Source organism: Peromyscus maniculatus, chromosome 6 (genome assembly GCF_049852395.1).
Source record: "Peromyscus maniculatus bairdii isolate BWxNUB_F1_BW_parent chromosome 6, HU_Pman_BW_mat_3.1, whole genome shotgun sequence".
NCBI lineage: Eukaryota > Metazoa > Chordata > Mammalia > Rodentia > Cricetidae > Peromyscus > Peromyscus maniculatus.
This window is the reverse complement of record NC_134857.1, coordinates 102,057,379-102,080,150: the sequence shown is the minus strand read 5'-3', so window position 1 is coordinate 102,080,150 and position 22,772 is coordinate 102,057,379. Positions and strand designations below refer to the sequence as shown.

At 48.4% G+C, this 22,772-nt stretch overlaps 1 protein-coding gene across 2 annotated transcripts in view; it reads right to left on the bottom strand.

Annotated features, from left to right (window-relative positions):
- Bcar3 (BCAR3 adaptor protein, NSP family member) overlaps nucleotides 1–22,772 on the bottom strand; it is a 113,040-nt gene that overhangs the window by 45,448 nt on the left and 44,820 nt on the right. Inside the window, exon 1 of one of the 2 annotated variants that reach the window (XM_016010105.3) lies at nucleotides 2,417–4,449. The exons of the other annotated variant lie outside the window; for it this stretch is intronic. Coding sequence (XP_015865591.1) covers nucleotides 2,417–2,500 — 84 coding nt within the window. The 5' untranslated portion in view covers nucleotides 2,501–4,449. Of the gene's footprint in view, nucleotides 1–2,416; nucleotides 4,450–22,772 lie in introns of those variants that run through there. 2 annotated transcript variants of the gene reach the window in all.

Genomic DNA, 22,772 nt, shown 5'->3' with positions numbered 1-22,772 from the left:
CACTTACAAGATGTTTGCACATGGACAGGGTTATGTTCAACATTCAAGGACTTGTGAATTTGAGGGTGCCTTGTTGGTATCATGGATCTGGAATCTCTTTGTTACCACCTTCTTCCCACTGGATGGGCTTAAGCAAAAGACTTTCTTTTTTGTGCAGACTGAAGATTGCCTTTTCGGAAATGGGTGCCAACCGTGAACCACTTTGGGATGTGAGAATTGTGATACTCAGCCTGGCTGGAACATCTTTCTCCTCTTGATGAGGGCCAGCAATATATGTTCAACACCGATCATTCTCTCTGCTTTGGCCTCCCGCCCCATTCCTTCTCAGGGTCTTTGTATACAAGTCCGTGAGGCTCCTAACTACATGCTAAATTCTGTAAGACCTCTGCAAATAAGATCTTATTCCCAGAGTGCAATTGTGTGACTGGTCTCCTATGCAACCAAGGAACTTTCATATTTTTAGTTTTCTTCCCATACAACCAACACTATTAATAACACCCTGCTTTCTCCTGAGATGATATGGATTAGACCAAATGGAAAGTTACCATGGCTACCGCAGTGTTATTTTGGGTAGGAGACATTCACGCCAAGGGAAGTAGCATACATGGTCAAACCGGAGCAGCGTTTCCGCCTTGTTATCAGGCAATCAATCCCAATTTAATTTTGAAATTCTAATTGCAACAGAAACTAATTATGAGCAGCATGACCTGAACCCCCTAATTAAAGTGGGAGTCAATAAAATGATTCTCTGTTATCGTTGGGGCAACACTGGCACCATGAAGAAGTAAGTACAAGCAGATTTCCCTCCCAGGTAACGAGCTAAGCAAAACAAAACAGGGAAGCTCATCTGGAGGGTCCAGCAGGGAGCTGCAGTGACTGCCGTGTGAGTGGTCAGTGCCCTTCTTCATGTTATAAAAGTGTCAACATAACTGGGTGGGATGGAAACCCGGGCAGAAAGGAAGCCATTTCTACCGAGAGGCACCCCCCAGGACTGATCATGGTGGGGAGGTCAAGAGAGAATCAACAGGACAGATGATCCAAGTTAACCCACTACGTAGCCCCTTCTGTGTAGACTTTGGGGACATCCCAACAGCTCACCACTGAGACCCAGACATTTATGAGTTCATTCCTCATATACCAAATGCTGAGCTCATCTGAATTAGCAGCCATTGGCTCACGGATGGGCTTCTATTCGAGGGAGAACATACCGCCAATCCCTGAAGTGCACGAGTCCCTTGGGGACCTCCCAGTCTATCTTTGACAACTCAAAAATATTGCTGATGGCATGACATCATCTACCCCATTCCAGAACAATCCATATTTAGGTCTAAAACCACAGCACCCTGCTGGGCTCTGGGATAACACAGGAGCTCTGTAGTAAGTCAGGGAGGGACCAGTGCTCTCCTCAACAGTTCTTGACAGAGAGGCACAGAATGCACGTGCAGAGTAGCTGAGGGAAACTCCGAACACTCCAACCAGCAGAAGCGGAGGATGCCTCTCCTCTTCTTACCCACCATGTGCTTTTATACATCTGGGTCTTTCTCCCTGTAGCAATCAGGCCACTTTCCCAAGGTTTAGTTTTTGTGTGGCAAGGAAGGGACAGAATTGCTCCAGCCCCTCTGTGGCTGCTCAGGCCCCTTGGGAGGCGCAGCTGTGCTTCGGGGTGGGAAGGATTCCTTGAGAGCTTTCAGCCTCCGATTTCCCAGGAATAGTTGAGGTCTGCAGTTATTCTGGGGCTGGTGGGAGTCTTCTCACGGCTGACAAGTCTCACGATGGGTGAAAGCCTGTGTTTATATTAATCCTTAGTCCATCACGGGCAGGCGACACAGAACACAGACCTCGGTTTAAATTGGTCAAGACACCCACGTAGTTATTGACATGTTATGCAAAAGGCCGCTGGCACGGGTGTCTTGTCACAAAGGTTCAAATGCAAGTGGTAAAGGGGAACACATTTCTGCACCCTGAAATGTTTTGGGAGCTGGCTGCAACTGGAAAGAAGATAATTTGTGGTTTCTGTCCATTATATACATTGTGGGCGTATAATGGACCATGAGGTTAATCAGAGCAAGGGGAGTCAGCCGCCTCACACTCATTCTGAACACAGGAAAAGAGACAAAGAGAACGAGGGGGGGAAAAAAAAACAGCTTTGTCATATTTGGTTACTTTGGCATACAATTTCAACCCAGGGAGCCTGAAAGTGTCACGAACAACAGAGTTTTGTCCCAAACACCGACGGGGAGCCCCCATTCTCTACAACCCTTTTGACTTTCTTGGTGGGGAAACAGCCAGGACCTCAGGAAGATCCACCGGACCGAATGGATTCTGCAAAATGCAAACTTCCTCTAGTGCCCTCTGGAAACCTCGTGTCTTGGGGCCCCAGGATTTAGAGATGCGCACACCCCCAGGCCACACCTACCTTGACTCCAAGGAAAGACTTGCGGTGGTAGAAGCAGCACAGGGCTGCAGACAGGGCGTGGAAAGCGTTGCATTCTTTAGGCATCTTGTCTTCGGTCCCAGACACCACGCACCTTCATTCAAGTTCAACGGAAGGGCGCATCGGATGGTGGATCCCCAGTCTCGCTCTGCGGCTCCTGTCCACAGCCAGCAGCCCAGGGAGTGAGTCGGCTCCTTCTCCCAGGCCAGTCTGTGACTTTTCCCCTCGGCAGAAGCCAATACGATCCACTCGCTCAATTCTGGCCGGCTTGTGTCCAGCCTGCCATGCACACGGTGCCAGAAATTCTCATGTGACCAGACTTGATGAAATTCTAACCCCTCTTCTGAGAGGGCTTGTGCTTGAGCTTTTAGCTGTCCCCTAATTCAGAGGCCAGGCAGAAATCGTTATACCCGCCCGCCCCCCCTCCGGGCAGCCTTCCCTTCCCAGGGCTGGAGCACACCACAGCAATCTGCTCCTAGTGGCTTTGTTTGCTCCTCACCCCAGCACTTAGGGCTTTTTTAGAAGCAGGACAAAGTTGTACACATCACACCATCCTAGTGCGAGACAGAGGTTCCTTTCAGGAAAGGTGGCCCGCAAGTGATCAGGTTGTGGCTTTCGCTGAGAGGAATCTTAGAAGCTCTAAGAAATCAGGCAGGATCCCGGTCTCCATGCCCACCTCCAGGGCTGTTTATTTTTAATTAGGATGCTCCTGGCAGCCGGTTTGCAGCTGATAACACTGGGGCAGTCATCATTATTAGCAAAGCACTATTGCCTTTTGGTGTTTAATTAGCAAGTCTGTCGGCAAACACCCGGAAGGGCCCATGCCCTTCCCACCTGGCTGTGCAGCCGCAGGACTGAGTGCGGAGGATGGGGACTGAGTACTCCCTCCTGAGCCAGCTGTTTGCTCTCCTCCTCCCCACCCCCCCCCTTCCCTTTAAGTCCTTCACTTTAATTGCCCATCTTCACTTAATTGCCCTCCCTGCCTAACCTTTCAGCACACAAGCCATGCATTCACCACCGCTAAGGAGGGTCTTTCTAGAAGACTCTACGGAAAGAGGCCTAGCAAGAGCCTCAGACCCCTTGAGGGGACAGCAGCAGATTCCCAGTTACAGCGGATGCTCAGCTCTTCTGCTAGGTTTTACGTTTGTTTTGTTTGAAAATCAAACCCAGGTTTCGGCCCACAGCTCCTCTTCTCCCGCCATCCCATGAATTCGCTTTCAGTGGCTCCAACCCCTTTCAAAAGGGGAACGTGTCCCGAAGCTTCCTAAAACTTCACCCAGGCAGAAACTCGTAACGAGGGAGAAACAGAACCTATTCATTCCGGCAAGGAACAACACCGGATGAGGCATGAGCGAGCTATGAGAAATATCCAGCGGGATTAGCGGCAAATCCTCAGAGGCTTTGGCCTTTGGCCTAGGTCAGAACTGCCTATAAAAATAGGGAATTGTTTGTCCAGTGCCCAGTGAGCGGCTTCTATATTTAATCAGGGAGAATGGGGAGCCACAGGCCTCGTAGCCTCCAGAAGAGGTTGAGGCTCTGCCGAGGACATGTCCAGCATGGGCGCAGGGATGGGAAGGCTCTCCAGGCTTAGGGAGAGCCGGGGAAGCCGGCTTCCCGTCTCTGGCACGAACGGCCTCCTCACACTGGCTCTGCTAGAGACTGGCTTGGCTATCCTGAGAGCTCCCAGGCCTTGAAAGGTCAAATGGTTAGGCAAGCCTCGAACCGGCTTCTGAGATGGCTGAGCCCAGAGTTCGTCCAGCTGGTGGGTCAACATTGTCCTTCAGGGTTCCTCTCTTGCACCCGGGAGGAAGCATTTTTCTATTTGCTATCATTTCTGTAGGACGGGCTCAAATGGTAAGTCTCCAGAGAAGCTTTACAGAGCTGACTCATCAGCCAGGGTAAGAGCCACCACAGAAGGGGACCAGTCTTCACCGTTATTCCCTTGGCAGGAAATGGCAAGCTCCCTCACACTAAAAACCTCTCCAAGGGGCTGGAAACACGTTTCCTGGGCTCAGGAAAAGGCACATCCTCACTCCTGCACAGAAACCCCATAAGATTAGTCAGCAAAGAGCCTCTGAATTCCAGCCCCCATCTCCGGCAAAAGAGAATGTATTCTTCAAAAACATGTGCTGTGGTGTGTCTATGATGTTGGGAGTGGGGGTAGCATGTTCATGCAATGGTGCGTGTACACAGCTCAGAGGTGAAGTCTGCTCTTCTCCCAGCTTTAAGTGAGTGCTGGGGCTTGAACCCATGACACTAGGCTTGCATGGCAAGTACCTTTACTGAACCATCTTGCCAGCCCTGGACATGCATTCTTGGAAGCAAATGTGCAAACAATGTAGACCTAAAGCACATAGAATTATGAAGTCCAGTGCTCCAGAGTCAGGTAAAAACAGAACAATGACTTCGGGTCACTACAGAGTCGCTGTTCTGTCACCAGGGGATTTCCCTATTTAAGAAATGGCCAACGACTGTTCCATCAGGATTTAAGAATGGGCTAATCCTATTGGGTAACAGTTTCCTGAACACGTTTTGCTTTTGTTACACGTGAGTGCACCCACACGCACACGCAGTGATACACGCACACACACATACAGTGACACACACACTCACATACACACAGGGACACACACACACACACACACACACACACACACACACATTTCTGAAGCAGCACTCAAGTCTTAATTTTCTTCTAAAATGGCCAAAGAGACACTAGAATAGTGTATTCTTGCACCTAAAGATGATAATTGCATGCGATCCCAAAGCGCCCTTTACTGCCTCGTTAGGCTTTTAAATGTCTCCTCTCCACACTGATCAATTCCCCCACACTCTTTACAATGATTCTTCTATTCTAGTTGCAAAGAAACCGGGGGCCCAGAATGGTGTGTCATTTGCAGAGAACAAAGGACCAGAGGCTCCAGTTTTGGACTGCAGAGACCAGTTAACCGATCGTATGGAGCCCAAATGGAAGATTCGATAATGCTGTGTAATTAAACCTGTCATTCGTGTAGCCACATGAAATGTTGAGACCTGGGGAAGTGGTTCTCACTGTCATCTTGGTAAATGAGATTTAAAGCCAATTCAGATTTAGAGTGTTCTAAATACCATGCCTTTCTGTGGATGGGAAGGAAGCCTCTAATAGAATCCCAGTAGAAGGAAGGGGCCAGTGGGCAGAACTCTGAGACGGGTACTGGGGTGCTTTGAAATACCCCTTCAGGCTACCTAAGAGGGAAACACCTGGGAGGTAATAAGGCCAAGCCAGGCAGTCATGTGGACTTTTGTAGGAAATCCCCATTCCTCAGATCAAACACTGTCTCTACCCCATCCAAAATGGAGGGTTCACCTGGCAAAGGGACACCCCCACCCCACCCCACCCTCCCAGAAAACACACAAAAGAACTGCCCTCAATGGCAGGCTTCCCTTGAGTAGCCCTACTAACTGACCTGCCCTACACAGTAACCATGGAAACTGGAGTAGCCTGCCAGCCACATTCAACAGACACATGCTTCCTGTTGGCAGCAGCGGCTGGCTCCAAGGAATGAGCAAGCGTGTGCAGAGTCCCTTCCCCAAAGTGTCAGAACCACCCCAAGAAGAAGCAGGCTCCCCAGCATGACAGGTACTCTCTCTGATGGGACATGGTGGAGAGAACATGGAGGCCGCTCTCTCTCCATCTTTCTCTATTCAGGACATCCGGGGAAATTACTACCTACAGCCTCCATCCCTTCCCCACCTCAAAATCAAGACATCAAGCTTACATGGAGCTACTCTGGGCCTCTTTCAAGCAGTCCCATGGTTCACTGCTGGTGATCAGTGTACTGAAAGGCACTGTCCGGGGCTGCAAGGTCCAGCTCATCCCTGCCCAGAGTGAGCAGTCTCGGATTAGCGACTGGAGTGAACATCAGTCATTGTGCTCAAAATAGCTGAGTTTCTCAAGGTGACCAAGGGAGCTTCTCCTCCCCTCCCCCACCCACACAAAACACTGGAATTCTCCCCTGCCTCCCTCCCACACACACCACCAATCCTTGCTGCCTTGTTGTGGTTTGTTTTTCCATTCCACCAAGTCCTAGTGACCTGGCTTTTGGTGAACAAAGGCATCTTTAATGAGCTACAGGATAAGGCTAAAGAAACCCGTGCTTGGCCTCTGGTGTCCCCGAAAAGAAGAAAGGTAACTGGACTTTGCAATGTGACACTCTCCACAGTCTCACTGCCCTGAAGGACCGTGTGGCAAATGCCAGGGAAGGGGCCGCAGGAGAGGCAGGGTTATGGATCTTCTGCTTCCCAAGATACCCACCCTGCATCTGCCCAATTCGGACTAAGCCCAACAGTCTCCAGCTTCCCTTGGGAGCTCTGTCCACTGGCTCTGGATGTAGAACCAAGAAAGGACAGGAGAAGGGCTATAAGATCTTCTGTGGCAGACGAGAACCCATTGAGGCCAGGTGTGTGGCACCGGAGGCAGGCAGGATGGGAGAGGCCATTGTGTGGTGATGTGAGGTGGAGCCTGGACTGCCTTGGAGACTCCAAGATGTTGGAGATGCCAGATCCTTGGGATAACGGTCAAGAAGTTATAGAAAGGGGGTTAACCAGCCCAAGAGAGAGAAGAGAATGCCCTCCACAGAGCAGGAATGGAAGAGACACCTAAGTCCTTTGCCACCGAACATGGAGTTACAGGATTTGGACTTGCTGTGCTGGTCTTTGGTCGACTGTTCCAAGGTGAACGAACATAGGGAGCATTCACTCCACATTTCCCTTTCAAAATAGTAGTCGGTTAGTTACACGAGACACTGGACATGTTCCTATAGAATGGTCTTTGTATCAGAGGACTTCCCGATGCTGGAGGCTAACTGCTCTGAATATTCAGGGTAGGCTGGGCAAAGCTGGGATGCCTGGTGGGTTAGGTATATTAAGTATCTCTTTGTGTTAGAACAGTTTCAGCTTCTGGGCAGCCCCTTAGGACGCCACCCCGTCCTAAGTTGATGAGCATCTGTAAGGCAGAAGGAGCTGATGTGATTCCCACACACACCCTCACACAAAGAGCCACAGGGCCTGATGGAACAGAACTCGTCTCAGATACCATTGAGAAACGATGAGACTGGAGGAGAGGCCAACTTTTCTTCAGGCCAGACAGAGCAGCTGAGGCTGTTGACAGAGTCCAACACATTCCCCTCTATGCAAATGAGAGTCAGATCTTGCTCCAAACAGGAATGCAAGCTGGACGTGGTGGGCAGAGGGCAGGCAATGCTGTTGAGATCTCTGTTGCTCTGGGTCCATGAGCACCTGCTGTGCCCCGGTGGACACGACAGAGCCTCTGGAAGCAGGCTCTCCAGGGTGGCAGACACTCTCTGATGGGCATCTGATCTCAGGTTGACAGTTTCCCCAGATTCCTCAAGGGGGATGAAGGGAGATGGCCGCTAAAAGGTCTCTTTCAGGAAATGGTATTGATCAGCCCGACACAAGGCAACTAAGCACGGTCTCCACAAATAGATTTCTTTCTATTGGACACCAGGTCCCTGCCCCTCCCCCAACAGCTTTATGATTCTCTAAATAGCTATTAAAATTGCAAAACTGAATAATGTGTGGCTATAGGCAGTCTCGAGTTTTCTTTCTTACTGTATATTGTATAAGTCTACTCCATATTTCCCTCTGTCACAACCATCTATTACTTCCTGGCACCTCCTCAGAAATGCTTTATTTCACAGGCTTCTGTGTCTATGCTGGAGCATTAAGGTAAAATGAAAAGACTATGCACCCAGACTGAGGCTGTAACTCAGTCCGCAGAGCACCTGCTTAGCACCAATCCCAGCACTGCTGAACCTGGCTGTGGTGGAACACGCCTACTCCCACACTTGAGAGGGGAAGCAAGAGGATCAGAAGTTCAAGGTCGTCTTTAATGACAGAACGAGTTGGAGGTCAGTCTGGGATACACAAGATCCTGTCTAGGAGGAGGAGGAGAGGGGGATGAGCGAGGAGAGGAGGAGGATATAGTAATTTCAACTTCTCAAACAGCAGATTCAGGCTATCTGGCGGTCTTGGGCATCTTTTAGTAGAAAGCCATGGACTATCTTCCCAGGGCAGGAGGCACAGATTCATGACGCTTGACATAACATTTCAGGGAGCTCCTATATATCCCCTGTGAACCCTTGGGAGTCTAGCCCATCCAAGGTGGCTCACCACCGACTCTGACAGGCCCCCTCACATTCCACACTAACCATGAAGAAATCATACCCAGAGCAGGCTATTTCTGTCCTCTCTACTGGGTTTTCTCTGCTACACACATTGCCCTTCCCTTCCCTCCTACTTTTAGCAAATGTGAACAACAGGAGCAGCCGTCAGCTAACGACTACAGAGGCGGCTCAGGGGCCCCTCTGTGCAGGGGAGCCTTCAGGAGACGCCCCACCTCCACCAGGAGCAACTGAGCTTTTCCCATCTTACAGGTGCTTCTGCACGCTGGCACCTTTCGAAACTGAGCTGTGAGACAGACATCCGCGTGGCTCCAACGCTCTGACCGCACTCTAGAGCAGAGGAAGGATGGGACGCAGAACGCTGCACCAGGAGCCAGCCGAGTGACCTTGGGAAATTACTTAACCTCTCAAAAAGGTTCGTCCGTTCCCCGAACTTACCAGGTGATCAAAAGCATCAAATAACAACATACAGCCTGTCCCCCATCACATGGAAGGCACGGTCAGCCTTGAAGAAAGGCACAAGAAACCACCCTCTCCTGCCCACTCTCCCGTGCTGGGCTACCAGACCTGTGTCCTCAGAGAATGGACAAAGACTTGGGTCACTGCCCGGCTGCAGCTGGTGCTTAGGGCCCTTCTTTTAAGACTGAGAATAAAGAGGAGATGGTCAAGAGTACTTCGCCTAAAAAGTACATTTTAGTCCTCACGTTTAAAACCTGAAAATCAGCCGGGCGGTGGTGGCGCACGCCTTTAGTCCCAGCACTCGGGAGGCAGAGGCAGGCGGATCTTTGTGAGTTCGAGGCCAGCCTGGGCTACCAAGTGAGTTCCAGGAAAGGCGCAAAGCTACACAGAGAAACCCTGTCTCGAAAAAACCAAAAAAAAAAAAAAAAAAAAAAAAAAAAAAAAAAAAAAAAAAAACCTGAAAATCAATTACATGAAGGGTCTTTAATCACATTTGCGCAGGCATCTCACACGGTCTCCTGTGTCTTTGTCATCTGAGGATCTGTTTACGGGAACAGGTAGGAAACATATCCACAGTGTCTGCCTCCATGCCCACCCCCAGGGCCCATGTACAACTTCCAAGCTCTCCACAGGCCACCCGTGGCCCAGCCAATCTGACTGATTGAGCAGCTGTGGGCCATCCCGTGGGTCGTGGGTGGCGTCTCCCAAGCCGTCCCCACCCCTGTACCACTCTGGCTGCAGAACTGGACTTGGGTCTACGTTCCGACCTGAAGGCCTGCCAATCTCACTCCTCCAACATTGCCACACCGGGTGGCTGTTGCCATGACAACAGAGCTTTGGCTTCTGCTTAGAGTCCCCTGAGGACCATCTCCCAGGTGCCCGATTTCTTCGTACTGCTCTGGTTTATATTACCGGATTGTCTGATGCCAGCTATGTCCAGAGTCATGCCAGATCTAACCCCATGAAGGCTGTGGCCTCCTTGTCCTTAATCCTGCCTGTCTGTGTCCCCAAGGAGCTATTCCCTGCCTCCCCGCTTCTCCTTAAGCCCCCCGAAGCAGGCATTCCCCAGTGCATTCCCCCTAAGCCATCCCACTCCACCACCACCTAGAAAGGTTCCCAAATGCTGGCTATCAAGGAATGCAAAAACAGGCAGAATTGCCAGAGCACAGGGTAGGCAGGCGCCAGGTGAGATGTCAGGGCTAACCCCACCCATTCCAACCACGACAGTGGAAAACAGTCTAATTCATCCCTTCTCAGTGAATGTTAGCCACCTCCTCCCTTCAGTAGGAAAATGGCCTTTTGTCCCATCAGAAATATCCTGGGTATTATCATTGGAATGATACAATGGCCAAGCCTTCATTCAGCCAAAATAGCTCTGAGAATCAGTCCAGATTAGGAGCTCTTAGCTTTGGGGTGAAATATGGCTTCCATGAGCCCTACGAACTGCTGTGTGATGATTTACTCACTGGAGACATGGGTTTCTGCTTATACTTAATTCTCAAACACTTAGGTACCTAGAAGTCCTCCTGATTGTTTTCTCACTTTAAAAAATAGGTAATTTTATTTTTTATTTATTTATCCATTTATTTAGAGAGAGAGAGAGTGTGTGTGTGTGCATGTGTGTGTGTGTGCTTGTGTGCACACACATGTGGGAATCCACTCTCTCCATCATGTGGGTCTAGGGGTTCAAACTCAAGTCATCAGGCTTGATGACAGGTGCCTTTACCTGCTGAGTGTCACCAGCCTGAGATGCAGAAAGTCTTTCAATAGTCAGTAGGAAGGAAGTGAACAAAACACCCGAGTGGTCATGAACGTGACTGAGGACACAGAAAACACTTGTCTGGTTACCATGGACACAGTTTGGCTTGGCAGGGCTCTGACTGGTAAGAGGGGGGCCAGGCAAGCAGCATCGAGGCCCCTTATGGCTAAGAAGTAGCTTTCCCACTTGTCAGAGGAGAGAAGCCTTTGCATGCCTCTGGAGGAGGGCCTTGTTGTCTATCTATCCCAGTAAACATGGAATGTGTGCAAGTCAGACCTCAGCAACCCCTTGGCAGCCACACATTTGGAGAGCTCATCCAGAAAAACCACAGTAGTCACCAACATCTTCTACCGTATTTCCTAGTGAGGTTCCCAACAGCCACAGTTTCTACAGAAAATCCTACCAGTGTTTCATTTAACACATGGGGAGACTGGCATCATTATCACCATGCTGTGGGCATCACCCAGCAGCTCTGAGAGCCAATAATGGAAGCAAGTCAGACTCTGTTCTATCCGATGTGCTAATAGGAGGCCATCACGGCTGGTTGCCAGGACTGCCTTATCTAAAGCAAATCCAGAGAGCAGACCTCCCTTTATCCAATGACAGGCACTCCTGCAACACGGGCTGAGGGTTCGTCTGGAATGTCAGGGATGCTAGACAACATACGATGGACAGGAAAGAGCAGGGCAGAGACTAAGGATGCTGAGATCAGAATCTCAGGACCAGGAAACAATAGAACCTCAGGTACCGCGTGAAGACCAGGAGCATCTGTGTATAGATAGATACACCTGTGCCCTTGATGGGGGAAAGGCCAGATCCCAGAATTCTCTGCGAGAGGCTGCATTGCTCTGCAGTCAATGTCTTCCTTCACTTCCTTGATTGCGGCCAAGTACAATGTCTTCAGAAGTGGCATCTAGAAGGTCAATATTTTCTTTACCTGGTGCCTAGCGTGGGGACAATGGATTGTTTTTGCCAGTGTTCAAAGGCTAGTACAATACCCCCACCCCACCCCCACCCGGTCCCTGCATGCCTTAGGAGTTCCTTCCCAACTGGGTGGAGGGAGGGAAAAGAACGGGGTGAGCTTCTGGAGCTGACCTGGATAACTCTCTGGAACACTGTGTCTTGGGGTTGGGTCACTTGCGATAACAGATGCAGGAATCTTTCCAGGGCCACATACCAGAGAACAAGCTCTCTCACAAGGTCCCACTTACACCTCCTCTGTCATGGCAGCCACCTCGAAACTGAGGCAATGGGTATCCGGCCCCTAAGTCAACCCGCAGAGAGAGAAACTACAGAATGCTCTGTACAGGGCTTTAAAAGATCAAATGCAAGGGGGCTGGGGGAGGGATTTCTGCAAAGTTTAGCAGTCACATGTCAACACAGTATAGGTGTATCCCAACTAGACACAGACAATTAGAAAAATAGCCTTCCATGACCCTAAAGAACTATGGAGAAAGATATAAATAGCAGGTGGTGATAATGGAAATAAGACCGTAACAAGTTCATGGGATGAGTGCAAATGAAGCCATCTTTAATATATGATTCTTCAGAAAGGGGGACACAACAGAAAAACTGCAGGGGGGGCTGGCGTGCTGACCTGGCAGACGGCAGCATTTTCAAAAGTTCCCCGGCTGTGAGAACTCACTGTCCTTTTCTCCCACTGGCTGGGACCCATGAGTAAGTTGGGGCTTGAGGCTGCCCCCTTTTCTAATGTGGGCTCAGTCACTTAGCAGACTTCCTGTAACCTTCCACCTCTCAGAGTTCTGGGACAAGCAGGTGTCAGCTCCAGAGGGGTGGGGCCTCCTGCTTGTCCCTGACTGATGAACTCTAGGCACACCCTACTACAAGCAGACCTATCGATGATCTAATTCTGACACTGCTTCTCAGAGTGCAAAGCTTTACTGGGTAGCATGTGTGTTTACCCTTGGGATGGTTGTGTAAACCAGTCAGAATATTGGACACTGAGCTGTCCAAAAGTGGACATATGACCAACCTAAAACCAGTCAGAGAGCTTCCTTGGGATTTTCCAAACTGGAATTGAGGAAGAGGTTCCCTTTCCTATAAACAGGAATTTTTGACACCAGAAAGGTAAGCGTCCACTGGGGGATAGTGTATAAAGTTGATCTAAGAAAATACACCCACTGCACTGAAAAGCAGACAGAGGAGTGAGCATCCCTGGGGTGTTCTCCTTCCCAGAAGAAGCAGTGGCCCAGCCTGTTCCAAACCCAAGCCCTTCCTTCCCTTAGGAAGTTTACTACGTTATATCAGCCGTTAAGTTTACAGGACCACTTATCGGAGTGAGAATCAAACTTGAGATTCACCCTAACACAGGACGCTTTATCAGACTTGGGAGTAGGGCTAATGGTATGGTGTAACCTTCATTTGTGTCCTTAAAACTGGTTTTCCTAAAATGTTTCCTTAACATGTCAACAATAACAGCAACGTCTAGCTGAAGTTCATGGTGTATGTTAACAGCGCATGTCGGGCTCTGCTGCAATGACGTGTGTGCCATCCCCACATCTAAGAAATGCTAAAAGAGGAGCCAATATCAACTGACGCTGCATGAAACTGTGTGTGTGATTTTCTCTGTGAATAGCAGGGCTCTACACTCACGTGTCAGCAACAGGTGGAAATGAACGCCGTTCCTCAGTCTGCTCCAGGGACTTACACGGAAGCACTGAGTTGTCTCGAGTTTTGAAGACATGATTTGCCTTTAGCGAAGGAGATTCTTGGAGCCGGGATGTTCTGTGTCGGGGAGTACGGGTGTGACCTTTGCTCCACACCCAGTACCCTCCCACACTAGGGAAAGCTATGAATCAAGAACATCTCATCGCTTCCTCCACGCAGGCACAGGCACCATCTACTATCGTAAACTCCTTGAGGACAGTTCTCCAAGGCCATTTGGTTATTTGCAAAACCACGGGGCCAGATTCAGAGGTGTTGGAGAACCATTTCCTTCCAGAAGCCCGGGGCCCCTCCCGTGGTCAGACCCGAGAGGAAAACTTAGAGATATGGAATTGACACCATCTCCACACACACTCAAATAGCCCTCAGATTGGTTCTGGAGCCAGTCTGTAGGTGGGCAGGCTTAGAGGGCTTGCGGCCCTGGTTGTCGGTCTCTATGGCCTTTTTAGGAATTCCTCCTCCCATTCCTGTCCCCTTCTTCCTCCCGCCCTGCCCCCCAGGTCCAGCTACTAGAATGACTGATGTGCTTAGCTCTTCTTCAGATGTGACATTCGTCACCATGATGTCCAGCACAACAAATACACGAGGGGCCGAGGAAACGCGAGTACTGTGAGGGATTCTCGATCTGCAGCTCACAAGCGCCTTGGGAGAAGGGTACACAAGAGTTGTGCACGTGTACTTCCTGGGGCGTGGTCTTTATCATCTTAGATGTCAAAAAGTAGGGATCCTATCCTCTGCTCCCCAAGAGGAATGACATGCCACACTGAAGCCAGATGCCTCCACCACCGCCACACACACACACACACACACACACACACACACACACACACACACACACACACACACACACTGATGAGCCAGCCTTGCCAGCCTCTGTGTGGATCAGTTATTGTTAACTGTCAACTGGACACAATCTAAAAATCACCGGGGGAGAACGTCGGAATGAGGTTTGGCTACCTCGGGTTGTTCTGAGGTCATGTCTGTGGGGGATTCTCTCTTCCTTTTTAATAGTTTTATTTATTTATTTATTTTTATTTCATGTGCATGAGTGCTCTGCCGGCATGCATGTAGTACTCATGGCGGTCTGAAGATGATGTAGGATCCCCGGGAACTGGGTTAAGACTCTTGTGAGCCGAGCCGCCCGCCATGTGAGTGCTAGGAACTGAACCTGGTCCTCTGCCAGGAGCAGCATGCACTCTTTACAGCTGAGCCATCTCTCCATCCCTGTAGAGATGTCTTAGTTAAGTGGAAGGCCCAGCCCGCTGTGGACAGTCCAGCTCCTTGGGTTTGGGTCCTGTGCTGTTAAGAGAGAAAATGAGCATGTGTGCATCATTCTCTCTCTCTCCCCTTGGATATGATGGGACCAGCTGCCTCGGTTTCCCAGAAATAATGGCCTATCATTGTAAGCCAAATAAAACCTTTCTCTCCTTTTAGGCAAGGGGGTTTAATCTCCACAGGGATGAAACAAAGGCAGAACCTGGTTCTCACTTTAACTCCAACAATCATCTTGGTCCCTGCATCTGCAAACAACCCCGGGAACCCAAACTGGATAGAGGTGAGGTGAGGCAGAATACATTAACTCCCCACTCACACCACCTTGGTTCTGCTCAGGTCTGGGCTTCTTCTATACAGACTGTGAGGACACAGAGCAGAGGAGAGTCCACACAGCGTGGATTCGGCCAAGCGCACAGACCCCTCGCCTAACCCAGCCACCTGGGCCTGGGAAAAACCAGAGTCCAGATGGAGCCCGGGGCACAGGAAGCAGTCCATCAGCTCCGCTGCTGCTTCTGCACAGAAAGCTCTTTGGAGAGGGTGAATGGAGGCTTTATGTAGCAAGTTCTCATCCACAAGCTAATAAATATGTGGAATGGCCTCTCGGACCAGGTTCCTGCAGCCTGGACACTGAGGTCATTCAAGAAACAATTAGATGCCATCTGGAGAGAGCTGGGGAATTGCCTCCGAGGGCCAAACAGCTATGTTCTCATTCCCAGGGTCTGACACATCCTTATCTCATTCACAGAGAGGAGGGGATGGAGGCTGGCCAGCTCATCCACACTGCGGGCACGGAGAGAGCTGAGCAAGCGCTTGGGCAGCTGATAAAAATGGGAGGATCAGGAGTACGTGCATTTCCAGCTTTCCCAAGCAAATCCATCCCCTAAATGAATTTATCCCTCGCCGCACTTTTACTCCCGGAAGAGCATCTTTGCGGTGAATCGGGCCTTGGCTCAACTAAATTTGGGCTTTCATAGTTTTAATATAAAGTAATTACAGAACAGCAGCTGTCTCTGGCCCAGCTCTTTATAGTATATAGTGATTAATGATTGGGTTATGTTCAACATTAGTAGTTACAGAGGGTTCACGGCTTACCCCTTTGTAAGGACCCATGGCTCGGAGCCCCTATTTTCTGTATACATTCTCATTTTTTCTTATTTTTAAATGAAAATGTAATATCTTCTCTATATTAATGATCAGTCTTTCACTATAAATGCAACTGTTCTGTAAGGCTGAGTTGGGATGGTGGTGATGGACTTAGATAAAGAGCAAAGAAGGGCTACTTGAATTGCTCGTATTTCTACAGCTCTGAAATGTCAGGGTACCCTCTAGACCTGGGGGACCTTCCAAGGGGTCCAAGAGCCCAAAACTTCTTTTCATAGTAGTACTGAGACCTTCTTTGCCTGTAACACTGGGCCAACAGCCACAGTGATGGGGCCAAAGTTCTGCTGAGTGGGATGCAGGTTCCTTGAGAGGATGCAAGGCAGAGCCAACAGCTTCACTGATCCAGCAGGCTCCGCTCCTGACCATCGCAGGCCCACAGCATGTAAGAACACAGAGGCGGTTCCCACCGAAGAAGGTGGAGAGGACACTATGAGAACTACTCAATTTATCGGGCCTCGGCTCAGAGTGTATAGGCAGTCTATAGCCTCACTTGGTCGATACACCCAGGAGCAGTGGCTGCAAGCACAATTTGGCCTGCATCACCTTCTGACGAGCCCTTCTATCATGGAAGAGCATTTTCTATCCAACAAAGACGATCTAACAAACTACAGTTATTCTCACTTGAGTATTTATAATAATAATAATAATTATTATTATTATTTTATTTTAAAGATATTTATAAAAATATTTGTTTATTTATTATGTATACAGTGTTCTGCCTGCATGTATGCCTGCAGGCCAGAGAGGGCACCAGATCTCGTTATAGAAGGTTGTGAGCCACCATGTGGTTGCTGGGAATTAAACTCAGGACCTGAGTTCTGAGTCATCTCTCCAGCTCCTCACCTGAGTATTTAATTGGCAGACACTTTCTGGGTGTGGGTGGGGTGGGGATGAACAAAGTGGGCTGTTTCTTCAAGGAAAACAACCAATAGCATTTGTTACCAAAACAAAGATTTGAGCCGTCCAGTGAAAACGGATTTTGGAGGACTTACAGTCACCACCAAGAAGTTCACAGCTTGTCCACATTTTAACAACTTTTCTGGGAAGATTAGTGATGACATCAACTAGTGTGTTTTGACAGGATCTAATGAGATATGTAAATGCTAGAAAGCTCTACCTGACTCCATGAACCAATAGTCTTCAAATATCCAGTGCACAACAGCGCCATTCACTCAAACAGCAGACAGACAGACGGATCGTAAAGGGACAGAGCTCACCAATAAGGCCTCACTTCAGAGTCTACACTACAGCCAACCTCCTAGGTGAGACAGCCTCCAAGGTCTAGATTGGCATCCGAGGACATCTGTAATTATCTTAAACAGTTACTCACTAAAGGGTTTCTGTCCTTTTGAACCGCGTAGCCATGTGAGACTGGTTTCTTCAGCACCCAACCAGAACAACCTCATACACTGGTGGCCACAGAGAACAGCTGCATGAAAGAGATGTGCAAAGACATAACACAATGCCATTCTTACCACGAAACATGTTTTGTCTTGAGAAATGACTATCTTTTCACAAAAATATGCACTTCATCTTCATGCATAATAGGCTTATTGTTCATTTTAAATGAATGCACTAAATGAACACAAAATGACATGAAATAAAATAAATATTTTTTTTTTTTAAAAAATCCCCCGCTGTCGGCTGGGGAGCTGCCTCAGAGGTTGATCCTAGAACTCACATAGAAGTTCACTATACCTGGTAGCCTGTCTGTAATCCCTGGAGCAGGTTCACCAGTCAGGCTAGCCAAAATGGTCCACCAAGAGACCCTGCCTCAACATACAAGGTGAAGAGAAATCTAGGAAAACATTCATCATTAACCTTGAGCCTCCACAAATTCACACAAGTGTGCGTGCGCGCGCGCGCGCGCGCGCGCGCACACACACACACACACACACACACATAAAACATACACACACACACCAGCAGAGACGTGTACCCCACACATGTGGACATGCATACATACATACATACACACACACACACACACACACACACAAATAATTTCTCCATTTTAATCTCCAACACAATGAATATAGTTATAACTCATAAAACTAAAGAATCTTTTAAAGGATCCTCAATAATTTTTAGCAGTGTGAAGTCTTGAGACCAGAGTTTAGGAATATTTTTCCCAATATATTTATGCTGTTGTTTTAGATAATTCAGATCAACCCACAAGTTTTCAGTCTATTTATGGAGTGAAGGGAGTGTTTTAATTTTATACATAAGTATTATAAAACACTACTACAGAAAAATATGTAAACTGAGAGAAATGTGAAAAGCAAAAAGCAAAACAAAACAGAAAAATCCCTTTAATTGCCAGGAGGATTTATTTTGATCCATTTGTTACTTAAACTTAGCCATTCTGCCCTTGGCTTGTTATCTTTCTTTTTTTAGAGACCTATTTTTATTTATGCATATGTGTGTCTGTGTGAGTGTATGGGGGTGTCCACGGAGGTCAGAAGAGGGCACCAGAGTCCCCAGAACTGGAGTTACAGGCAGCTGTGAGCTGTCTGATGTGAGTTCTGGGGACAGAACCCAGGAACTCTGGAAGAGCAACAAGTCATCTTAACCACTGGTCCATGTCTCCAGCCCCTGGGTTTTTATCTGATCAGAAATTCTTGGGGAAATGTACCCCAGTTCTCCTCAGTTGTTGATTCGTCCCGTATTTCTCCTGACCCCTCTCTCCCACCTCATAACCAATCCCCCAGGAAACCTAGCTCTACCTTCATATTACCCATCCAATTCCTTCTTCCCCACCTCCCCTGATATCTCGAGGGTCCAAACTCCCATCCTGGTCACCTGAACACTTGTATGGCCTCCCAACCGCCCTCCTCCTCTGTGCCCTTTCCCTTTCTGTCCACTAGCAATGAGGACTCCAAAGTGGACCCCAGACAGCTTCCAGTCTCATTCTGTACAAATTCTAGTCCTTCCTGACATGCAGGGCCTGTCCAACCTGCCCACTCGCTGTCACCCTCGCCTCTCAGCAGTGACCCCAAAAGCGCTGACCCCACTGCTCTCAGCAGCTCTGACGGCCTCCCCACCGCCCTCTACAGAAAAGGCATGCTCTGACTTCGCGGGGATCCTAGCCACTTCATTTTCCCCTTACACGCCTTGCTGACGGCCCCTCCACTGTGAAGGCGAGTTCTCGGTGAGGCCCGAACTCCTTTACCCCAAATCTCCCAGCCCTGTCCCTGGTGAGCCTTCTCCCCCTTAACACAGAACACAGTCTAACTGATGGGGTTGTCTTTCTTATTATCATCTCCTCCTGCCACTCCCAGAACAGAAGACCCAGGACTTTATTCACTGTTGTATCCTTAGCCCTGAGAACAGTGGCTCACAGTAGTAGCAGCACAGTAGATAATACATACCATAAAGTGACTGTTCTCACTGCAAAGCTGTTTTAAACAAGAGATGATTGGAAAAGACCAAATGTCACTAGGGCATTTTCTTATATAGAAAGTCAGGTTGGGTACGTGTTATCTGAAATACTTGAATGCTTCAGATTCACGTATATATATACACACATGGAACATGGACACATATACACACACCCAACTATGTGTGGAGAGGAAAAAAGAGAGGGAGAGAGAGAACTTGGGAGTGCAATCAAAGTCTAAACATGAAATTAATTTATGTTCTAAATATACTTACTATGTATGGACTGAAGCTAATTTATGCAGTGTTCTAGTAATTTCGTTCATGAAACAAAGCTGTATGGCATGTTAGCTCCTAGTTGGGGTTTCAAGCTGATGCTCAAAAGTTATAGGTTATGGAGCACGTTGGATTTCAGATAGATTTGGGAAACTTACCTGTCCCAAAAGAAGATGGGCTCTTGTATTTAACACTGAACGCAACCATGTGTTTAACACAGAATGAAATATAACCAACAAAGCAGGTCACAAAGAATTATCTGATGATATATTATTTTGGTGACAAATAAATAAAACTCCATCTGAAAACCCAGTCTTGGTCTCTCAACAATGCGACGATCTTTTCAGAATTCCCAACACTATTCCCTCAGCTTTCCTCATTCAAGGACTATGAGAGTAACCAGGGCTTTCCTAAGTACCTGCTACCTCTCCTGCTCCCATCAGCCTGAGCATACACACTGTCCACAAGGGTGGAGTCTTCCCTAACAGTCTTCAAAGTCCTGATAGCTGTTTTCTGCCTCGCTAAGACAAGCATCCTACCTGACGAAGTGTCGGTTTTATTCACAATGTAAATGAAAGTCCTTCCGAGGAAACTTTAATGTGGGTAAAACCTTAGGCCAAACCCAACAGTCTCCCCCCAAAACAATGCCAGACAATAATAACAAAAGGCCTTTAGAACATCACATTGCCTTACATGAAGCCAACACAAGCACCCTGCTTCTTTATGTATTCTAAACACAGCCCTCCCTTTTGAAGTTGAGCTATAACGTGCTATGATGTTGCATTCATATTAAAAGTATTCAGAAACAAAGGTATAGCCAAATGCTGCACTGTTGTAACATATAGTGACCACTAGAGGGCAGAGTTTAACAGCAAACAACTCCAGGGCTGAAATCCTGGCCTCTAGTGTATCTAAGTGCCCCGATATTGCGAGAATAAGATCTCTTAAGCAGACAGATCTAAGTCACAGAAGGTGCCGGAACTCCATCTCTAAAAACTTAGGACACCTCTTCCTAAATATGTGAGTAATTAGGGAAATAAGTGACTCCAGTTTCCATCTGGTATAGCAGGTTTACAGGGCAGACCAAGGCTACAATTAGGAACCTCTGGAGGGTCTTCAGACACACCGACGAAATTCTGAAAATTTCTTACAGATGTAAGCTGTACTTGCATTGAGAAACATAAAGATCTTCGGAGTGTTGGGATTAGGGGTACACACCTATAATCCCAGCGTGTGAGAAACTGAGGCAGAAGGATGAGGGATTCAGGTAACCTCGGGCTACCTGGGAAGACCCTGTTTCAGTCTTCACGCAGACGCCCCGTCTTCCGCTGCATGTCACTCAGGTGCCAGCTGTTTATTAAGATGACAAGCAGAGTCCCTGGCCTCAGAGCTGGGTTGTCTAAAGTGCACAACATTGAAGAATGAGTCCCAGAGGGTGACCCCAAAGTGACCTCATGGTTGCTTTCAGGAGTTGGGAGAGGTCTGAGGCATGAAGTCAGAGTCAGGGGTGAGCCCTGTGCACAGGGGGCTGGAGCAGCGGCTGCTACCATGTGTTTGTGGGGTACCAATCACACCCCAGGTTCTGTACTAAGAACTCGCCATGTATGAACTCATTAACTCTCGGATTCCTCCACTGACTGTGGAGGAAACCTGGCTCCTGAGGATTTCCAGTGAGTGCCCAAGAATCGGCGCTGATGATACACCGGCGTGGCATGTGTGTCTGTTTGCCAGCATCGCCCTGACCAGTCAGCACAAACTCTGTGGCTTTAGAAGAAAGCTGGGTGTGGTGGTGGATGCTTGTAATTCCAACACTCAGGAGCTGAAGGGCAAAGATCTCTGCAAGTCTGAGGCTAGCCTCAGCTACATACTGAGTTCAAAGCCAGCCTTGAGTACACAGCAAAATCCTGCTTTAAAAGAAAAAGGTATTCTTTCAGTCACAGCAGTCAGTAAATCCCAAGTAAAATGGAAGAAGAAACCATCTTCTTGATCATGGTCTACCCCTACCAGGGAAGCACTCCATTTTGTGTTTGTGTGTGTATGTGTGTGTGTGTGTGTGTGTGTGTGTGTGTGTGTGTATGTGTGTGTGAGATTTATCTATTTATTATGTATACAGTGTTCTGCCTGCATGTCAGAAGAGGGCACCAGATCTCATTACAGATGGTTGTGAGTCACCATGTGGTTGCTGGGAATTGAACTCGGGACCTCTGGAAGAGCAGTCAGTGCTCTTAACCGCTGAGCCGTCTCTCCAGCCTCCACTGTGTTTTTGAGACAGGGATTCTCCCTGAACCTGGAGCTCACTGACTTGGTTAGGCTGGCTGGCCAGTGAGCTCCAGCAATCCGCCTGTCTCTGCCTCCCCAAGGCTAAGATTACAGACATGCTGCTGTACCCAGTGGCGGCTAAGGACCCAAGCTCGGATCCTCACACTTGGGTAGCAAGCGCTTTTCTGACTGAGCCATCTCCCCAGCCTGTAATTTGGTCACTTGATCTGAAAAGAAAAGATTATTTCCTAAGTAAGGGGTCACTCACGAATACTGAGGTTAGAATTTCAATCTTTTTTTTTTCTTATATCTGCAAAACTTTATTTGTAAATAAGGTCATATGCTTAGATACTAGAAGCTACATTTTATATATTATCAGTGGACACAGTTTAGCTGACAATGAAATCATAGCATCGGCTTCATGCCACTCAGCTGTCCTGCCTCAGAACCTTCTAGGCCAAGGGAAAGGTGTGTAGTCCCAGGGCAGTGCCAAGGTCAGGATGGTGGAGTTTAGACACCATGGGGCTTGGTAGGACATGAGGTTAGAAGCGAACAGGTTCCCTAGGATTTTAGGTCCAACCGTGGAGCTGATTCTAAAAGAAGCCACATTTCTGATTCATGTTTGCTCATCAGTTTTCTCGTGACTTCTCTTTCGCAGGGCCTACATCAGCAGTTCTCAACCTGTGGGTCACGACCCAGTGGCCTGAGCGACCCTGTCACAGGGGTCACCTAAGACCATAGGAAAATACAGATATTTACATTATGATTCATAACAGTAGCAAAAATTACAGTTATGAAGTAGCAATGGAATGATTTTATGGTTGGGGGGGTCACCACAGCATGAGGAACTGTACTAAAGGGTTGCAGCGTTAGGAAGGTTGAGAACCACTGCTCTAGGTAGCCT